General features: G+C 35.0%; 1 protein-coding gene across 2 annotated transcripts; it reads right to left on the bottom strand.

Annotated features, from left to right (window-relative positions):
• Nucleotides 1–786: 786 nt before the first annotated feature.
• Nucleotides 787–13803, bottom strand: LOC135682803 (band 4.1-like protein 5). Of its 2 annotated transcripts, none has more exons than XM_065197841.2 (20): nt 13506–13803; nt 11888–11992; nt 11686–11728; nt 11364–11442; nt 10329–10373; nt 9960–10012; nt 9577–9650; nt 9379–9425; nt 8480–8567; nt 6883–6971; nt 6573–6627; nt 6145–6242; nt 5673–5744; nt 5292–5360; nt 5117–5154; nt 4665–4794; nt 3677–3894; nt 2936–3156; nt 2412–2624; nt 787–2039 (listed from the first exon to the last, which is right to left on the bottom strand). In XM_065197841.2, the coding sequence occupies exons 1-20, from the start codon at nt 13671–13673 to the stop codon at nt 1935–1937; spliced, it is 2010 nt and encodes a 669-aa protein (XP_065053913.2). In that variant the 5' UTR covers nt 13674–13803; the 3' UTR covers nt 787–1934. The 2 variants fall into 2 exon arrangements, with proteins under 2 accessions (XP_065053913.2, XP_065053912.2); XM_065197840.2 differs by having other exon boundaries at nt 2412–2639.
• Nucleotides 13804–15454: the final 1651 nt, after the last annotated feature.

Genomic DNA, 15454 nt, shown 5'->3' on the forward strand with positions numbered 1-15454 from the left:
TTTATCGTCAAACAACACAAGCACCAAAAATATGAAAAATGTACTTGGATTGAAAACATGTTGCTAGGTCCTAAATTTTCCGTTCTTTGCAATTTAAATCTCATTGCACTGTTAAAGGGAATTCTAGCTATTAAGAATGAAGAACAGGGCAACCCAGGACCATATTATCAAGGGCGCATGGAGGAAATGAATGTGATTTTCTGAATGCCATTTAAGTCTTTTCTCAGAACTGCGCTAAAAGTTATAGTAGAGTTTTTCATTATCCTCTTTCTTTTCCTTATTTAAGCCCTGGTCAAACGACCCAAAAATTTCATCCAATATTTCGCCCAACACTTTTCTTTATGTTGGAACGTGACCCAACGTTGGTGGTCAAACGATCCAACATTTCACCCAACATTCCACCCAACATTTTCACGCGCAGATCGAAGCCGTGGCTTAAATTCGTCACTTTCTTCCATAGCTCCTCTGTGCTACAGGCTCCTCATTGACGCTTTACGCCTCTTCTTTCGCACAGAATTCTTTATTTTTCGTCATATTGTCCGTAATCAAAGTGTAACTGATTGTAAGCAAACGCGTTGACACGAACGAAACCAGCCCGAGAAAACTATGATTGAATTTTGGCCCTCTTTAACCAACTGCGCGGGCGCAGAGCCAACAATGTTGGCTGAGGTGATCAAACGATCCAACATTTCACCCAACACTTAGAATTGTTGGGTGTCGGCTGCCAACATATTTGACCTCGACAAAGAGGAAACTTCCAGAGTAAAAGCAAGAAAAACAATATCATACGCAAAAAATATCGAGTTCCATTATCATGTGTCAGAATAAACAGGATAAAATATGACTTTTCGGCAACAATGTCCGCTTTTACTACAAAAACTAGTTCCTAAAACATATAACGTTACCGAAAACTATATATCAGCTAGATCCAAAACCTGTCTTTAAGAACATAATATCAACCAAGTAACTGTCATTTCAACGTTAAAGTTTCTACACTGCATGCGACTGAGAAACAGCAAAAAATATCCATTATAATTGAAAAACAAAACACGTCTGTCCTATAATTCCGTTTTGAATGATAAAAACGATTTCCCATAATGCAGTTTGATGTGTCAAAATATTACGATTAGCTAGCTACCCAGTTGAGATTAAGCGAAATTCCAAGAACGTTTTATGCGGTTCCCTCAGGCACCTCTAGTAATGCTAACTTCTAATATATTTGCATGGTGGAGGTTGTCGCAGTAACTATTGGGAATGACCAGAGAAACGTCACGAATAATGCATATGCGTGTAATTGTATTGTTGTGGTAACTGATAAATGATAAAGTCGCTTACTCTTTGTTCATTTGGTTATCTTCGAGCGTGAAGAAGATTTAAAATGGCTCGTGGTTGTTCTTAGCGGTATGAAATAAGTTCTGGTTAAAAAATATGAAAACCAATCGGAATGAAAAAGATGCTTGACCTTAAATTGATAAAAAAATTACGGGAAGAAGACATGGTACGGGTGTGGTCGGTGAAATTATTTGTTTTCTGTGACTTCCTTTCCTTCAGAACAAATACGTTGGAACTCTGAAACGAGTGTGTGATGTCTCTGCAACTATTACTAAATATCAATCTGATAATGATGCCCTGTTGTCTAGCCTTCCTCATTCTAAAGTTAAACTGCATATATAAAATTCATATCTTTGCAAAAGTACCTGTGAAAAATAACCGCTTGGTCCATATAAATGATGAGCAAGCTGAAGACGTCATTGCAGCCAACGATAATATATCCCTCAGATTGTCTCGCTGCGCTGTTGAAGATTGTCCCTGTCCCAGATTAGATTTATTTACAATGTCATTAACAAGCCCATTAACTAAAGATTAAATATGCATTGGTTACACTTAAAGAAGAGAAAATTCGATGAGATAGATTTAAGGTAACGCCCAGCAGGTTAAAGTTCTGTGACGAAAGCAGGCTCCGCCCGATTACCGTTGTTGGCCCTTTGTTTGTACGAAGACTCGTATGATCTTGTTGTTCTTGTTGTCTTCTGTACCACCTGGGAACAAAGAGCAAAGTTCACAGAGATACCATAGACTAAAGGAGTAACGATTAATAAATCTCGAAGAGCGTTAGCTGAGTCTTTGATTAGTATCTTATGAGTTTCTTCATAAACAACAACTGCAAGAGTCAGCAGTATGGGACCTCGTCCAGTAACAAAGGAGACAAACTTGTAGCTTGTGGAATGCTAGAATTGACTTTCGAGTGCTTATATAATGTAGGCTACCGTATAATTTTTTCTAATCTACGAGACTAGAAAAAACAAGGTTACTAATGGTGTTGGTGAAATATGGCATGAAAATCTAGTAAACCGGCTCTGGAAAACCAAGAACCCGTTTTGGGGTTAGCAAAGAACTCTTAAACAAGCTACCTTGTAATGTGAGCTACCATCTGTCCTTTCTTGGGCCAACGGCTGTCTTTCTTCAGCAATTTCGCTTGTTTTAACGTGAGTGTACCACTTCTGGCTACCAGTTTCATTTGGAGCCCCACGTTGCGGCTGGTCCCGGTTCCTATAGCCGTTTGAGTTTGCATCCGAACCGTTGTTTGGTGGTCTTGAGCCGTTGTTTGCATTCATGGAATCGAACTTCGAAAAGAAAACCTGTGCAGTGGTATTCAAAACAATGAGAGGGTAACTGCATAAAACATGGAACCTTACAGCTAATGCAAAATGTACTTTACACGAAAATTAAACCAGCTAATCAAAGTCAAAATTACGGACCAATGATTTCTATACAGATTAATGTATGATATGGGTAAGGACAGATTCATTTCAAAGATAAGGATTGTGGCATTTGCATTTTCAACTGAATGAGCTACTCAAGCATCGGTATGTGACAGTGCTTTGGGAACAGTAGCAAAATGTAATGGAAATAATTTGAATTTGCAGGCCCATACTTCACTCGTGTCGCTTCTGTTTGATTTCACTGAAGTCTTGTCAGGCCTTGAGTTAATTCTCCGGTCTGGGACAACATCAGCAGTGACTGTCACCTCACCACCTTTCTGGCTCCTTGAGCCTAAATTATCATCAGCGGATGTTGAAGTTCTTGCATCACCGATTAATGATGTTGCTTTCATCGAAAGGCGCTTCTGGATGCGAGAGGAACCTGATCCTGGCCCTGGTGAACAAAAACCGGCGTCATTGAAAGACAATCGCATGCAGTCAACACTTTATGAAATACAACAGAAACATATATGTACAAAATATTCAATATAACCACTATGATTAATTTTACTGAAACTGGCTGCATCATTAACTTAGCACCAGTATCAGTTAATAAGAAATCATATAGGAAGGGAGGGAGGTAATGTTTTGTTTTAAAAAACAGGCATATTATATTATCTTTTTTCTTTGTTACAATTTCTATATTTGAGAAGCATAACTTTGCATGCCACCCAGAAAACCTACATTATTGTGGTTTGAGTGATCTAAGATATTTGGAGATAATCCGCAACCAGTACGTTAGGAGAATTACAGCCAAGTGTTTGATAATGGCTTAGAGCACTCATTGCAACATTACACAGTTGACGAATAGAGCCAAAACCAAATACGTCCAAGCGAAATGCTCATTGCAAAATTTAAGTGGGTTAAGAATTAACATGTACATTTCTCAAAGCCAAATTCGCAAAGAGCCTTACCAAAGTAGAGAGGTGGCTTCAAAATTCTGATTTGCTGAATTCTGTTGTAGGCCTTATCACCATCGTCATACAAGACAAAATACTTTTCGCCTTCTTTTTTCTCTATAGTTCCACGAAGCATTGCAGATAACCCACTCCAGTGAGCGATAACTTTTGAACCAATTTCTACTTCACTTGGGTTGGGATCCATATCGAATACTACACACTCTTCATCAGTTCTAAACGATAAAAGATATATAAAAAAAACAAATTTCACAAAGTTCATCTCATATGTATCATTCCCGTTTCCAGCTCATTTTTTATTTGACAAAAAATCTTATATAGCTTAGATAGCTACTTATCAAAGAATTATCAAATGTAAGAAAAATATATTTCATCGTTAATTAATTCGCTGTGTTTCTACTAGTACAATTTTACTTAAATTTCAAGCAGTATGATCCGGTTATAACATACTTTAAGGGACCAGTGTATTAAGTACGTTATATCCGAAGTACGTTGTAACGAGGGTAAATAAAAATTGACTAAAACCAAGCACACCTTTTGCCGGGACCAAGCACGCCAGTACGTTATATCCGAAAGTACCTAATAACCGAGTACGTTATAACGGGATTCTACTGTATATTGTTACATTACTTTGTTCAGCACGTAAGTTAGTATATATTTTACTTGTCCGTCATATAGTGCTCGACGCCGTAATGGCAGCACTGCGCAGGCTCTTGGGTGTAAAACAGAAAGTACTGAATTGAATCTCTGAGCTTCACGCTTTAAGCGTTCATCAGGCAACTTTAATGTTATGTTCATACGTGGATATTCAGTACAGTACTATGCAATACACAGAATTTCACAATGTTGTTCATTCAAAACGATAATATGTTCATTTAGAATAACTTTTAAAGTAGCAAAATTCATGATAAACAGAATTTCAATTTATAAAAAGAATGGCAGAGATAAATTTGGGGATTCTAAGAGCTACAAGGGTCAAACTCACCTATCATGTGCGATTGTATCTCCATTATCAAATTTTATGTAGACTTTTTCAGACAAAGCAGTAACTTGACCGCGATAATAATCACCATTGAATGACTTAGCCCAAACGTTTGAGCCAATTCTGATATATCCTTTAAAAATAAGCAAGATATTTAAATGGACTATTGACTAGTTTCAATGAAAGTTTTAACTAGGCCATAATTACCGGAGGGTCCTCTAATTATACATCGTGCTGTCCTATTGTTAGCTATAGCTTTTGGCTATAATAATATTTTGACGTGTTTCTTAAAATTTAACATTTACGTTGGTCGTACATAACGTATATGCGCTTATAATAAATTTCTGCATAAATTTATGTGCACAAAAGCACTAATAAATTAAGCGCTTATAATGAATTCCAGCATAAATTTATGTGCACACAAGCGACAGACGTGTTATAAAGTACAGTCTTACCTATAGTGGATCTTTGAGCATATCTCTCACTTCTTGTCCTAAAAATAACAAATCCCAGACAAAAAGTTACAAACAGCAAGAAAAATCTCCGAAATAATTATTCTGGCGATTGAAATATGAATTTAAGAGATTGGAAATTTTGTAGCAAATAGAACAAGTACATAACAGATCTAACCTTTTGACATGAAGAGACTTTCTGGCATTCACACTGTCGTCTTTCTTCGCTTGATGAAGTGTTCTTCCGCTGGAAATTTCAAATTAAAGATTTAAAAATCTAAAAGCGGATTTAATGACAGCAAGGTGGGGAGTTTTGCGTATTTCAGAAAATTAAGCGAAAATTAAGCTGCTGATCGTTTGCAAGGTGTCTCAATAATTTCATGATTTGGTTACTGAATAATGTGAATATTTGCAAAATTTTAGTATAAGTCGTTTAATTACACTAATCTCATACGTAAATCTTCATTATAAAGAAGATCTTCAAAGATGTGTATTTTTTTGGGGTCAACTTGAAAAAATTTGTGAACGGAAAATTTCTAATATCCGTTAAAAATTCTACCTGTATCGAAATTTAGATCCAAAACTCAAAAAACTTGATCTTCTTTTAACTGGTTCAGCTGCTCTTGTCATCCTAATAAAGAAAAGCTTATGAATATTTCTTATATTTTTCAAGAATCTATAGGAAATTAAGATTTGTAGGAAACATCGTAGGCAATGTAGAAAACAGAATAAATGCAGCTTCATTGAGCTTTTTACTAGTTATCTTAGAAGTGGAGACAGAAAAGAAAAATGTTACAAGAAAACAAATGATAACCGAAAAGGGAAAAGGTTTGCAAAAGTCTTATGAATTCAAATTAATGCAGATTCTAACAATCGTGACAAGTAGCTAAAAGAGTATGACAAGCAACTTTGTTTTTATCTCCACTAAGGTGTATGAGTTATCTTACTTTATGCGCTTCTCATGTTTTGCTTCAATCAGCTAAAAGTAGGTGCACTTAACACCACAAATTCCTTTTTGGTATTCCTCTTACCTGAAAAAAGTATGATACTCTACGGCACACTTCCATAAATGCTTGCTGGCCCGTGAGTTATGGAGTGCAAATCTGAATTCTTCATTTCCATTCTGTTTCTAGAATTAACATTATGGCTTAAAAAGTATTTGTATGTGACTTTCTAGCTGGTGATGCTACGCTTTCAAAATACTTACAGTCACATCCGAAATTGAGAAAAAATAGAAAGAATCATGTTAAATAAAAATAGCAACATTAGCTGTTTTTAAAGCATGACGCTATAAGAAATATGTTATGGTCAAAATGTCAGAGTTTTCAAAAATTTATCATTTAAAGATTCGGTGGCCAAGAAAGGCAGTTACCATCGAATATCAACACAATATTTTGTGTAAAAAATCTTATTTCGTACTAAATTTGCAGATATATAAATAAAAATGTAAGAAAATTACCTCTGCTGCCATAACAAATTCCTTCTTGTGAAATGCAATGTTTGTGATTTTGGGCCTACGATTTCGAATTAGGACCAACTTCATTATTGAAAATATTGCAAATTCTATATCTGGAGAAAACTTTCATTACCAGGAACTTTTACAACGAATAACATTGCTAAAAAAAATGCTCGAGAAGAGAAATAAAAAAATATTTAAGCAAATGAGAAAGGGATGATTTTCAGCGACTTATAATTTTCAAGTGCATAGGAAATGATCTGTGAATAGGCTAGATAAAGAAAATGCACGAGGATACTATTTTCAAACATACCATGGATGTCCTGCAACCCTTTGATTGTCTTTGTATATAAGGATTCCTCGAGCAGATAAGCCAAGCTGGCACTCCTTGCCTTGATTATCCTGCATTTATAAAAGCACATATTTATACCTGATCCGTCAAAAAAAACTATCACATAAAGTTTCAATGGTTTTTACTGGGCATGTTTAAGAAATTTACCTTAATACGAAAAAGTGCCATATCTTTTATTCACACGTAAATAAAGGCAGCTTAAACTCTTAGCATCAGCTAAATCAGCCAAACTTCGCGTTTATCCAAAAAACGAAGAGATTTCAAAATAGATATTGCCTCCGAAAATCCTTAATTTTGGTGGCATGATCGTGCATTGAACTAACGAGAATTTTTCTAAATAAGCTACATCTTGCTAGAAATTCTCCTTAAATGGTACCACAATTCTGGAACATAGCTCGATAGAAAGCTAACAGGATTTATTGAAATCTGATTCTTAACTCAACAGTATTCAACACAATATACTTCAAGTAAGTCGTCTTAATATATAGGTAAGCTTTAAAAGGTTTTGCAGAGGTTCGCTCATTCGGCTCTGAGACCTCAGATTCAGATCATAGATATTGAGAATTATTTTTAATCACACTAATTGAAGGTGTGGCTTTCCTTTGCACACAAGACCAGTGGCCTTCAAACATATCTCTAAAAAATTCAACGAAAGAAAATGTGCTTGTATTATATCGAGTAAATGCAGATTGTCTTCGGGGCATTCCAGAAGTTAAACATGTGTTTAGCTGTTAGCAAAAAACTTGAATACGTGAAGTCCTTAAGAGAATGATCCACACATATCTTAAAAGATTATACTAGCATTAGCAAAAACTATGGCAAATCCGGTATTTGTCAAATAGTGATCATTTAAATGCTTTAATTGTCTACGGCTCAAGACAAAGGAAACGCTTGAAGCGTATTAGGATTCTAAGGCTTCCTTGAAAAAGCAATGAATTAACCACAGCATTTTTTCCCTTGAACAAGTTCATTCTCCCTGATTTCCTTTTAGCTTCCTGGCAAATACATATCTATCCTCTTGGTGAGCTATGCACGTTTGTTGATTATGAGTTAACAAAGAAATAACACTATAGTCTTCTTTGTTAGCAGGGTGCTCTCTATTAAAGTCCATGACTGACACAGGGTAGTTCCCTTCTAAAATACTATAGGATGAAATCTTCTTAGCCAAAATAGCTAACTTGATTACCTGCTAAATACTTTCTGGAGAAAACTAATGGGAAGTTTAAACTTTTTCACTACTTTTCACATTGTTGAGACTGATTTTTTAACATCACAGGTTAAAAGAGATAGGATTTTTCTAACACCTAAGTCTTTCAACAGCTCTGTTCTAACCCCATCAAAATCCATCATTACTTGATGATTAATCTACCATGCTGACAGAGCAAAAAAAAAACTTAACGATCATTGATTGTAATCAACAAAAAGGAGGAAATATAAACATAATTTGGTAATTATAAACATTTTTCCTGCAAGTCGTCCTTGTGCTGTGAATTTTCGGATAGCTTGAGATAAAGCATATTAAAAACTTGGGTGACATGTGACCCATGATATTGTTTACCTCAACTGGATGCATATCAACGCCATAATTTTCCAGGTCCTTTGCGATTTTAAGGAATTCTAACTCACATTCAGCAGGATTTATTCCCCTAATCAAAAAATTCAAGTTTAGATCAAATCTGTCAGGAACTTAAACAAATAAAGCATTTTAATAAAATAAATTGATTGAAAGTTATGGTATAATGCTTTTATTGGTCTGATAATAGAGAAAAATGACCACTCTAAATAACATATATATCATCATCACAGGAACCCTAGAAAAACTAAAATGACAAAACTGTAACAAAATGAGTTTTAGTAGCAAATTTTTGACTTCTTGTGAAACTTGAGAAACTAACAATGAACAAATAACATTTATCAATGTTATCACAAAGTAGATAAATTAGATCAAATTTGTCAGGAACTTGAATAATTAAAGCATTTTAATAAAACAAATTGATTGAATGTTATTGGATAATGCTTTTGTTGGCCTGATAATAAAAAAAACAACCACTCAAAAATTCTTAATAACTCTATATTAAGCCTACTCATAATATTCATCACAAGACCTGTGAGATGAACTAAAAATGATAACACTGCAACAAAATGAGTTTTAGTGGTAAATTTTTTGACTTCTTGTTAAACTTGAGAAACTAACAATAAACAAATAATATTTATCAATGTTATCAAAAAGCATATAAATTAGATCAAATTTGTCAGGAACTTAAATAAATAAAGCATTTTAATAAAAAATTGATTGAATGTTATTGTATAATGCTTTTGTTGGCCTGATAATAGAAAAAAACAACCACTCAAAAATTCTTAATAACTTTATATTTGTTTACTTCTTGTGAAACTGGAGAAACTAAAAACTAACAATAAACAAATTGAAAGCATCAAAGTTCTCAACTTGAAACTTACAACAACTGTTTGTGTTGCCTTTCAATTCTAGCTTCCAACTGTCCAGTCTGAAAGAAGTAAAATAAAATTTAGAAAAACTCCAAAAAATTGCAAGCAGTAGGTGCCACAACTACAGGGCACCCTTATAGCAAGCCATTAAACAGTAATCCTAATTAACCAATTTTGAGATGATGAAAAATATCATATCCGTTTACTAACCTGATCTGGCATAAACCGAAATTCAGACACATAATTCCCAATATGCAAAGTTCGATCGAAATCACCGAGCTCAGCTGAAAGCAAAGAACATAGTTCAGATTCCAGTTCATTCACAAAAGCACATGCAACAGGTAAGCGTTTAAAAATCATATGCTATCACAATCTATCACATTTATCAAAATGCTATTTTAACTATAAATACATAAATATAGATAGTTTCTTTAGCAAGTTTGTCAAGTGAGTGGCTAATGAATCTATTTGCAGCTAAAAAAATAATTGAAAATGTTCCACACATAATTAAAATATATAGAAACTATATAATATATACAATTTTTACATTCTCAAGAAAGTATCTTAATAAATGAGCTTTTATATATACATACATTGCACAGCATATGCACCTAATCCAGCCATCTGTTCAAATGTTGGCGTCAGCCTGAAAGTCAGAAGTAGCCAAAATGGCATATAAATTCTCCTCAGATTTTGCTAGAGTTTTTTGCCAAAAAGCTAAGAGACATAATAATGTTCATCTTTTTTCTCTATTTATCTAAATTTCTTCAAAAATTATCACATATGACATTCATTTCTGATGTTTCTACATTTGTGGCAAATTCCAATGAAATGATGATCTTGATTCAATGTCTTTTAGAAAAAATTAAGGGAAGGTCCCTGGTAATGCATTATGTAAAAAGCACAAAATGAGCTAAAATGGTTGATAATTTAAAAGCTAGAAAACATGAAATATTACTTACTTTCCCCTCAATATATCCTGCTTTATTTGTAAGAAATAATGGTACCTGTAAAAAGAAGCTTTTGATCAAAATTTATTGCACTTCCCTAAGGTTATAGCATACTAGCATACATACGAAAAGTGACGAAAACAGAATCGTAACCATCTGCCAATTCATTCTGCTGAACCTTTTTAGTGTCAAATAAAAGCTGAAGAAAATGCTGGAAATACTAAATACATCAAGATGAAAAAATCCTAGCTATCAAAAAATTAAATCTTCAACATGTTAAATGCTGTGTTTTTTATTTATAGAACTGAACGAGGTTTGTGTGCATGGAGACTAAGGACCTGTTTACACGAGATCGTATCTGTACAGATCTGTACCCAAAGTGGTACGGATAGGCTTTGCGTTTACAAGGGACCTGATGGATCCGATCACATTTTGATCTGCTATCTGTACCCATTTGGGATCCCTTTTGAAGATCATCCTGTTTGGATCTGATCCCAAAAGGGTCTTGTGTAAATGGTTTGGACCAAATCCAAGCAGGTATGGATTCAAAATAACATCCATTATGAGGTACTTTGAATTGGTATTGGAGTGCACACACATATCCTTGCACCTTGGATCCATTTGGATCTATTCCCGTGTACATGTAATTATTTTCAGATCCAATCCCATATGAACAACCCCTCAAAAAATGAGATCGGGTTCAAATGGATCCATACTGTTTGGATCTGATCCTGTGTAAACAGGGCCTAAACAGAAGGAAAAAGTCACAAAATCTGTGCTATGGCACTGATTATCATGTATCTGCTACATAATGTTTGCCTCCTAGAGAACTGTCTTGGGAAAATGAATTCATGTTTGTTTGGATGAAACTATGTTCCAAGCCAAAACATTCCACATTGGCTCTGTATTTTAAGCAAATACCTAACTAAGGTATATACCAAATGTCACATATTGTAATAAATGTGACAAACATTTAATGTCATATGACTTGAATTGTTTCTATATCTGTTTTTTGGGTTTAAAAAAACCAATATAGAAAATATTTACCTAGTGAGCTCTTCATGAAGGCTTTCTGGCTCTGCTGCATAGAATTTTACTCTGAAGTGCAATGTGTATGGAGGACCAACTGGAGATAAAACAAAATCAAATGAATAAGCTTTTATAGATTCCACAATGTTGTTTACTGATTTGAGCCAAAAAATTTGATGAAAATTAAATGAAAGCCCATCTACAGAGCAACACACTCAGGGGTAGAAACACTATTTGAATAGGAGATTGTCAATTGACAACTAGGGTTCTATTGCCTTACAAACAATATTAACTTGTTTTTCTATTATGATAATGTAAACATAAAAACAAAGTTACTTACTCTTAACTTGCTTTATCACTTTCTTGGTTGGATCTAGCCAGTGCTGTAACAAATACGATTCAGGTTTATAAACATTTCAACGGCTAGTAAACAAAAACAAGTTTTTCATTTAAAAACAAAATAAAACCAATAATTTAGAAAACATAGGGTTTACAAAATTTATTTATTTGTTGCAGTAATCATTCAGAAGATTTCAACTTACAGGAACTTGTTTTGTGTCCATAAACTGGAGACCAAAATAGTCCTTTTCAACCAAATCAAGGTGCATCAGTACTTTTTTAACTAAATCTTGACCAAGTGCTTTTTTCTGTAAGAAAATGGTATCAAATGATTTCTCAAAAGAAGGAGGAACGACAGGGCAAATAAATAGGCCTTTGAGATGATAACAGAAGATTAGTGGGACATGATAGACCTAGGTAAAGTAAGAAACAATGAAAAATTTTGTTTCAAGCTGATCTGCAGCAAATGACTTTTCATGTCTTTTCCAGGACTGCAGGATTAAAAGATTGAAACAGCAGCATATATAACCAATGCTCATCAATAAAATGAGCATCCTTTTAACTCTGTTTAAGGTGGGCTGAATAATGTGGACATGCTCATGGGGAAATCAAGGCAAGATGGATGGTGAGGAGGACACTTGTAGCACCTGAATAGTCCATTACCAATCCAAATCACAAAGAGGCCTGTTTGTCACATCCATGCATTAAGCTTGAGCTTTCCACCATTAAGAGGTGAATAATGATAGGAAAATTATAGAATCAAAAGAAAAAGGAGATACAACAATAGATTAACAGTTCTTAGGGATTTTAGTAAGTTAAGAACAGGGTAGGTTCATCTAGAAATTGGGGGCACCAAATGATCCAGGGTGGAATCCAAGTAACGGCCACACAGGATATATGCCAATAACGATAGAAATATAATGGAATATTGCTAGTCTCTGCCAGATATTCCTTGGGTAAGCTAAAAGGATTCCACACTGGCAAATGGTGCCACAAAGATCCTTAGAAGTAACATGATTTGTCCATGCATTTACATTTTCAGGCATTTCTGCCACCAGATATGCCAGAAAACTGCACTCCTGTCTCTCCTCAGGAGATACCCAACCCTTTCAATTATGAAAGCCCTCTTTTCAATGTTTGGTGAGCCAGAAAAGCTTCGCTTTGCATCTGTAAAATTGCCTCTTTTTCTCCTTTCTACCCCCACTTTACTCCTTTCTGCAAATTTGTTGCGCAGCGCAATTTCACACATCCAGTTTCAGTAAATGTGATAGTGTTCAGATCTTTGCAGCAGTTTAGGTTTCATGCAAATATAAATTTGTATTTTGTCTGCACTTGATGTATCAAATATGTACACAGGTGAGTTGATATTAGCCTCTGACAAAATGGGTTGATATATAGCAGCCTTCTATTCATTTTTGCGATTAAATTTTCATCCCAAAAACCGAAGTTTCATTTTGTAAACAAAAATGATACTGAAAGAGATGTTTTTGCGTAACTAGGTAGACACAGGGTTATTTCATTTAAGCCAATATCTGAAGACAAGATAAAATAAAAATCAACTAGGAAATAATTTGCCGCATAAAGTAATACTTGGAGTTCAGAGAGAAATTAAGGACAATCCTTGCCACAAAAAAGGCAAGAGACACAACTGAAGTTGTTACTGGATGTGATATGATAATGGGTGAACATTCATAACAAAAGAAGTCAGTTCAATTGACAACTTTCAAGTTCAAAATGTCACTCCCTGTACAAAACGTATTTGCTCAATGAAAAGAGCATGAAATACTTCCCGAAATACAATAGTAACATTTTAATTGTTACCTCTACATCGATAGTCAAGTCACTGCCATCAAGTAGTGCAATTTTACATCTTATGCATCCTTTCTTCACTGGCCTAGCATCAACAGTATCTGCTGTTGAATAACCGGGACGCGGTCGACGCCTGAACGACTTTCTGATTCTCTCGCTTAACCTCCTTACAATAGACATCTTTAAAACTTAAACCAAGAACAGTCACAGAATTTCCATGATTTTTAAAGCTAAACTCTAAAATGATGAGCAAGAAAGTGCTTCAATATTCCTTGTAAGCAGACGTTTGAGGCCAACACATATCACATTACATCATGGGGAGGCACCGGGCCTCCTTGTCTGACCGCAAGCCAATTGCCATCCTCTCGTAAAAAATATAAATTGATACTGATTTAGTTACAGAATACTAAAAATGAAACTTGGTGAGTATTTATTACTTTTGCGAAATTTTAAGTATAATTTTCAGTTTTTGCAAACTTGAAGAATGAAATTTAACAATTATGATAGCCTTTTCTTTATACAAGAGAGATACAGTGTATTATATATAGAGAAGAAACCCCCTTAACTAGAGTGACAAATTTTCCCTGATGGCAGGGCCATAGCCACTGGAAGGTTCCTAGGGGTAACAAAAATAGGGGTCTAGAGGACGAATTCACGTAAACATGTTTTGTTGCACCCTTCAAACGATGCTCTTTTGTACATATAAATAATATCAAGATATTGTCCAATATTATCTCACAAAATACACCCGATACTTTTAAGGTGAACATAATAAATTGTTTTTACATCCTAGTTGCGTTGGGTCTAGAAATTCTGTCATTGATCTGCTGCTACAAAACAACGCAATGTAGATCTTTCTCCACTCGTGCATTTTCTCTGGGACAGGGTTTGCTTTTGGGACATTTTTTATGGGACACAGTCAGGGTGCAAAAAGGATCTCCCATTTCTATGGATTTTTACAGACCCCTGTAAATTCCCGGCCGAGTGTCCCCGGGGTCTCTGTGGTCGAGATCAACTGAGAGATTCTTCATAAATTGACTTTTCGAATAGCTAAGTTGAGCAAACAGTTTAGATCTTACGAAATCGGTCTAACAAGTCGTGTTTTTGCAAAACGGTTTTTTCTCAATCCGGGAAATATCATTGTTGCAGCATACGGGTTCACAAAAATGCTGCGAGAAACCATGAAAAGGAAGTTTTTTTCGCCTCGCAGTGGCTATGGGGCTAGTGGTCTTATAACTGGCTTGGTGCCTTAACTATCATATTTGTCCGACGCACTTTTCGGATTAGTTTCGATAAGTCCTTACATACAAACATTCTTAGGATGCCTCTGTTTCATCCAATTGGAACATTTCATACTTCGTTAATTGAAAATACGTCTGTCGACTTTTGTTAAGCTGGACAAGCAGAAAAGAAGTGCCATGCTTGCAAAACGATAAAAAACATGCGAACCATTTGCTTTTCTCTCTTGTCTTCCCTTGTCAGTCAAATGGGAATACGTAACATTTTGAAAAAAGCAGACCGAGACTTGACAGACGGTTGTGAAATCTTTGCTGGCACTTTCTTTTAACAAAATCAGATTCAAGACGTAGAATATCCTTTTGAAAAGTTCTTACAAGCTTAAACTTCAGGATTGTAAACAATTACCCAGAAGGGTTGTCGACCGTTTGTTCAGATCTTTAAATTAAACCATTATGATTTGATTTTTTGGAAGCATCTAAACTATCGCTCCCCCCCCCCCCTTAAACAAATTTTTTTTTGCAAAATAATGGGGACCATGTCACCCTGGCCATGCACCGCGCACCAGTCTAAAAGTGGATGGGCTGAGAAGGGTTTGACCGAAAATTTTGTGAGGCCACACCCTTTTTAACGCTGGAAAACGCTCCTTTTAGAAAATACTTGCTTTTTTACATTTATTTAAGAGAAGATAATAATTACTATGAAGTAGATTAACAAGATAAGAC

Source organism: Rhopilema esculentum, chromosome 16 (assembly GCF_057945365.1).
Source record: "Rhopilema esculentum isolate cy_ngs chromosome 16, ASM5794536v1, whole genome shotgun sequence".
NCBI classification, from domain to species: Eukaryota; Metazoa; Cnidaria; class Scyphozoa; order Rhizostomeae; family Rhizostomatidae; genus Rhopilema; species Rhopilema esculentum.

Excerpts from the sequence above, each read along its gene's own strand:
- LOC135682803 (XM_065197840.2), bottom strand. The coding sequence starts at position 13,673 with ATGTCTATTGTAAGGAGGTTAAGCGAGAGAATCAGAAAGTCGTTCAGG. Across the intron at positions 11,443-11,685 it reads AGTGATAAAGCAAGTTAAGA|TTGGTCCTCCATACACATTG; the intron begins GTAAGTAACTTT and ends TTTTATCTCCAG. Across the intron at positions 5,155-5,291 it reads AAGTCTCTTCATGTCAAAAG|GACAAGAAGTGAGAGATATG; the intron begins GTTAGATCTGTT and ends TGTTATTTTTAG.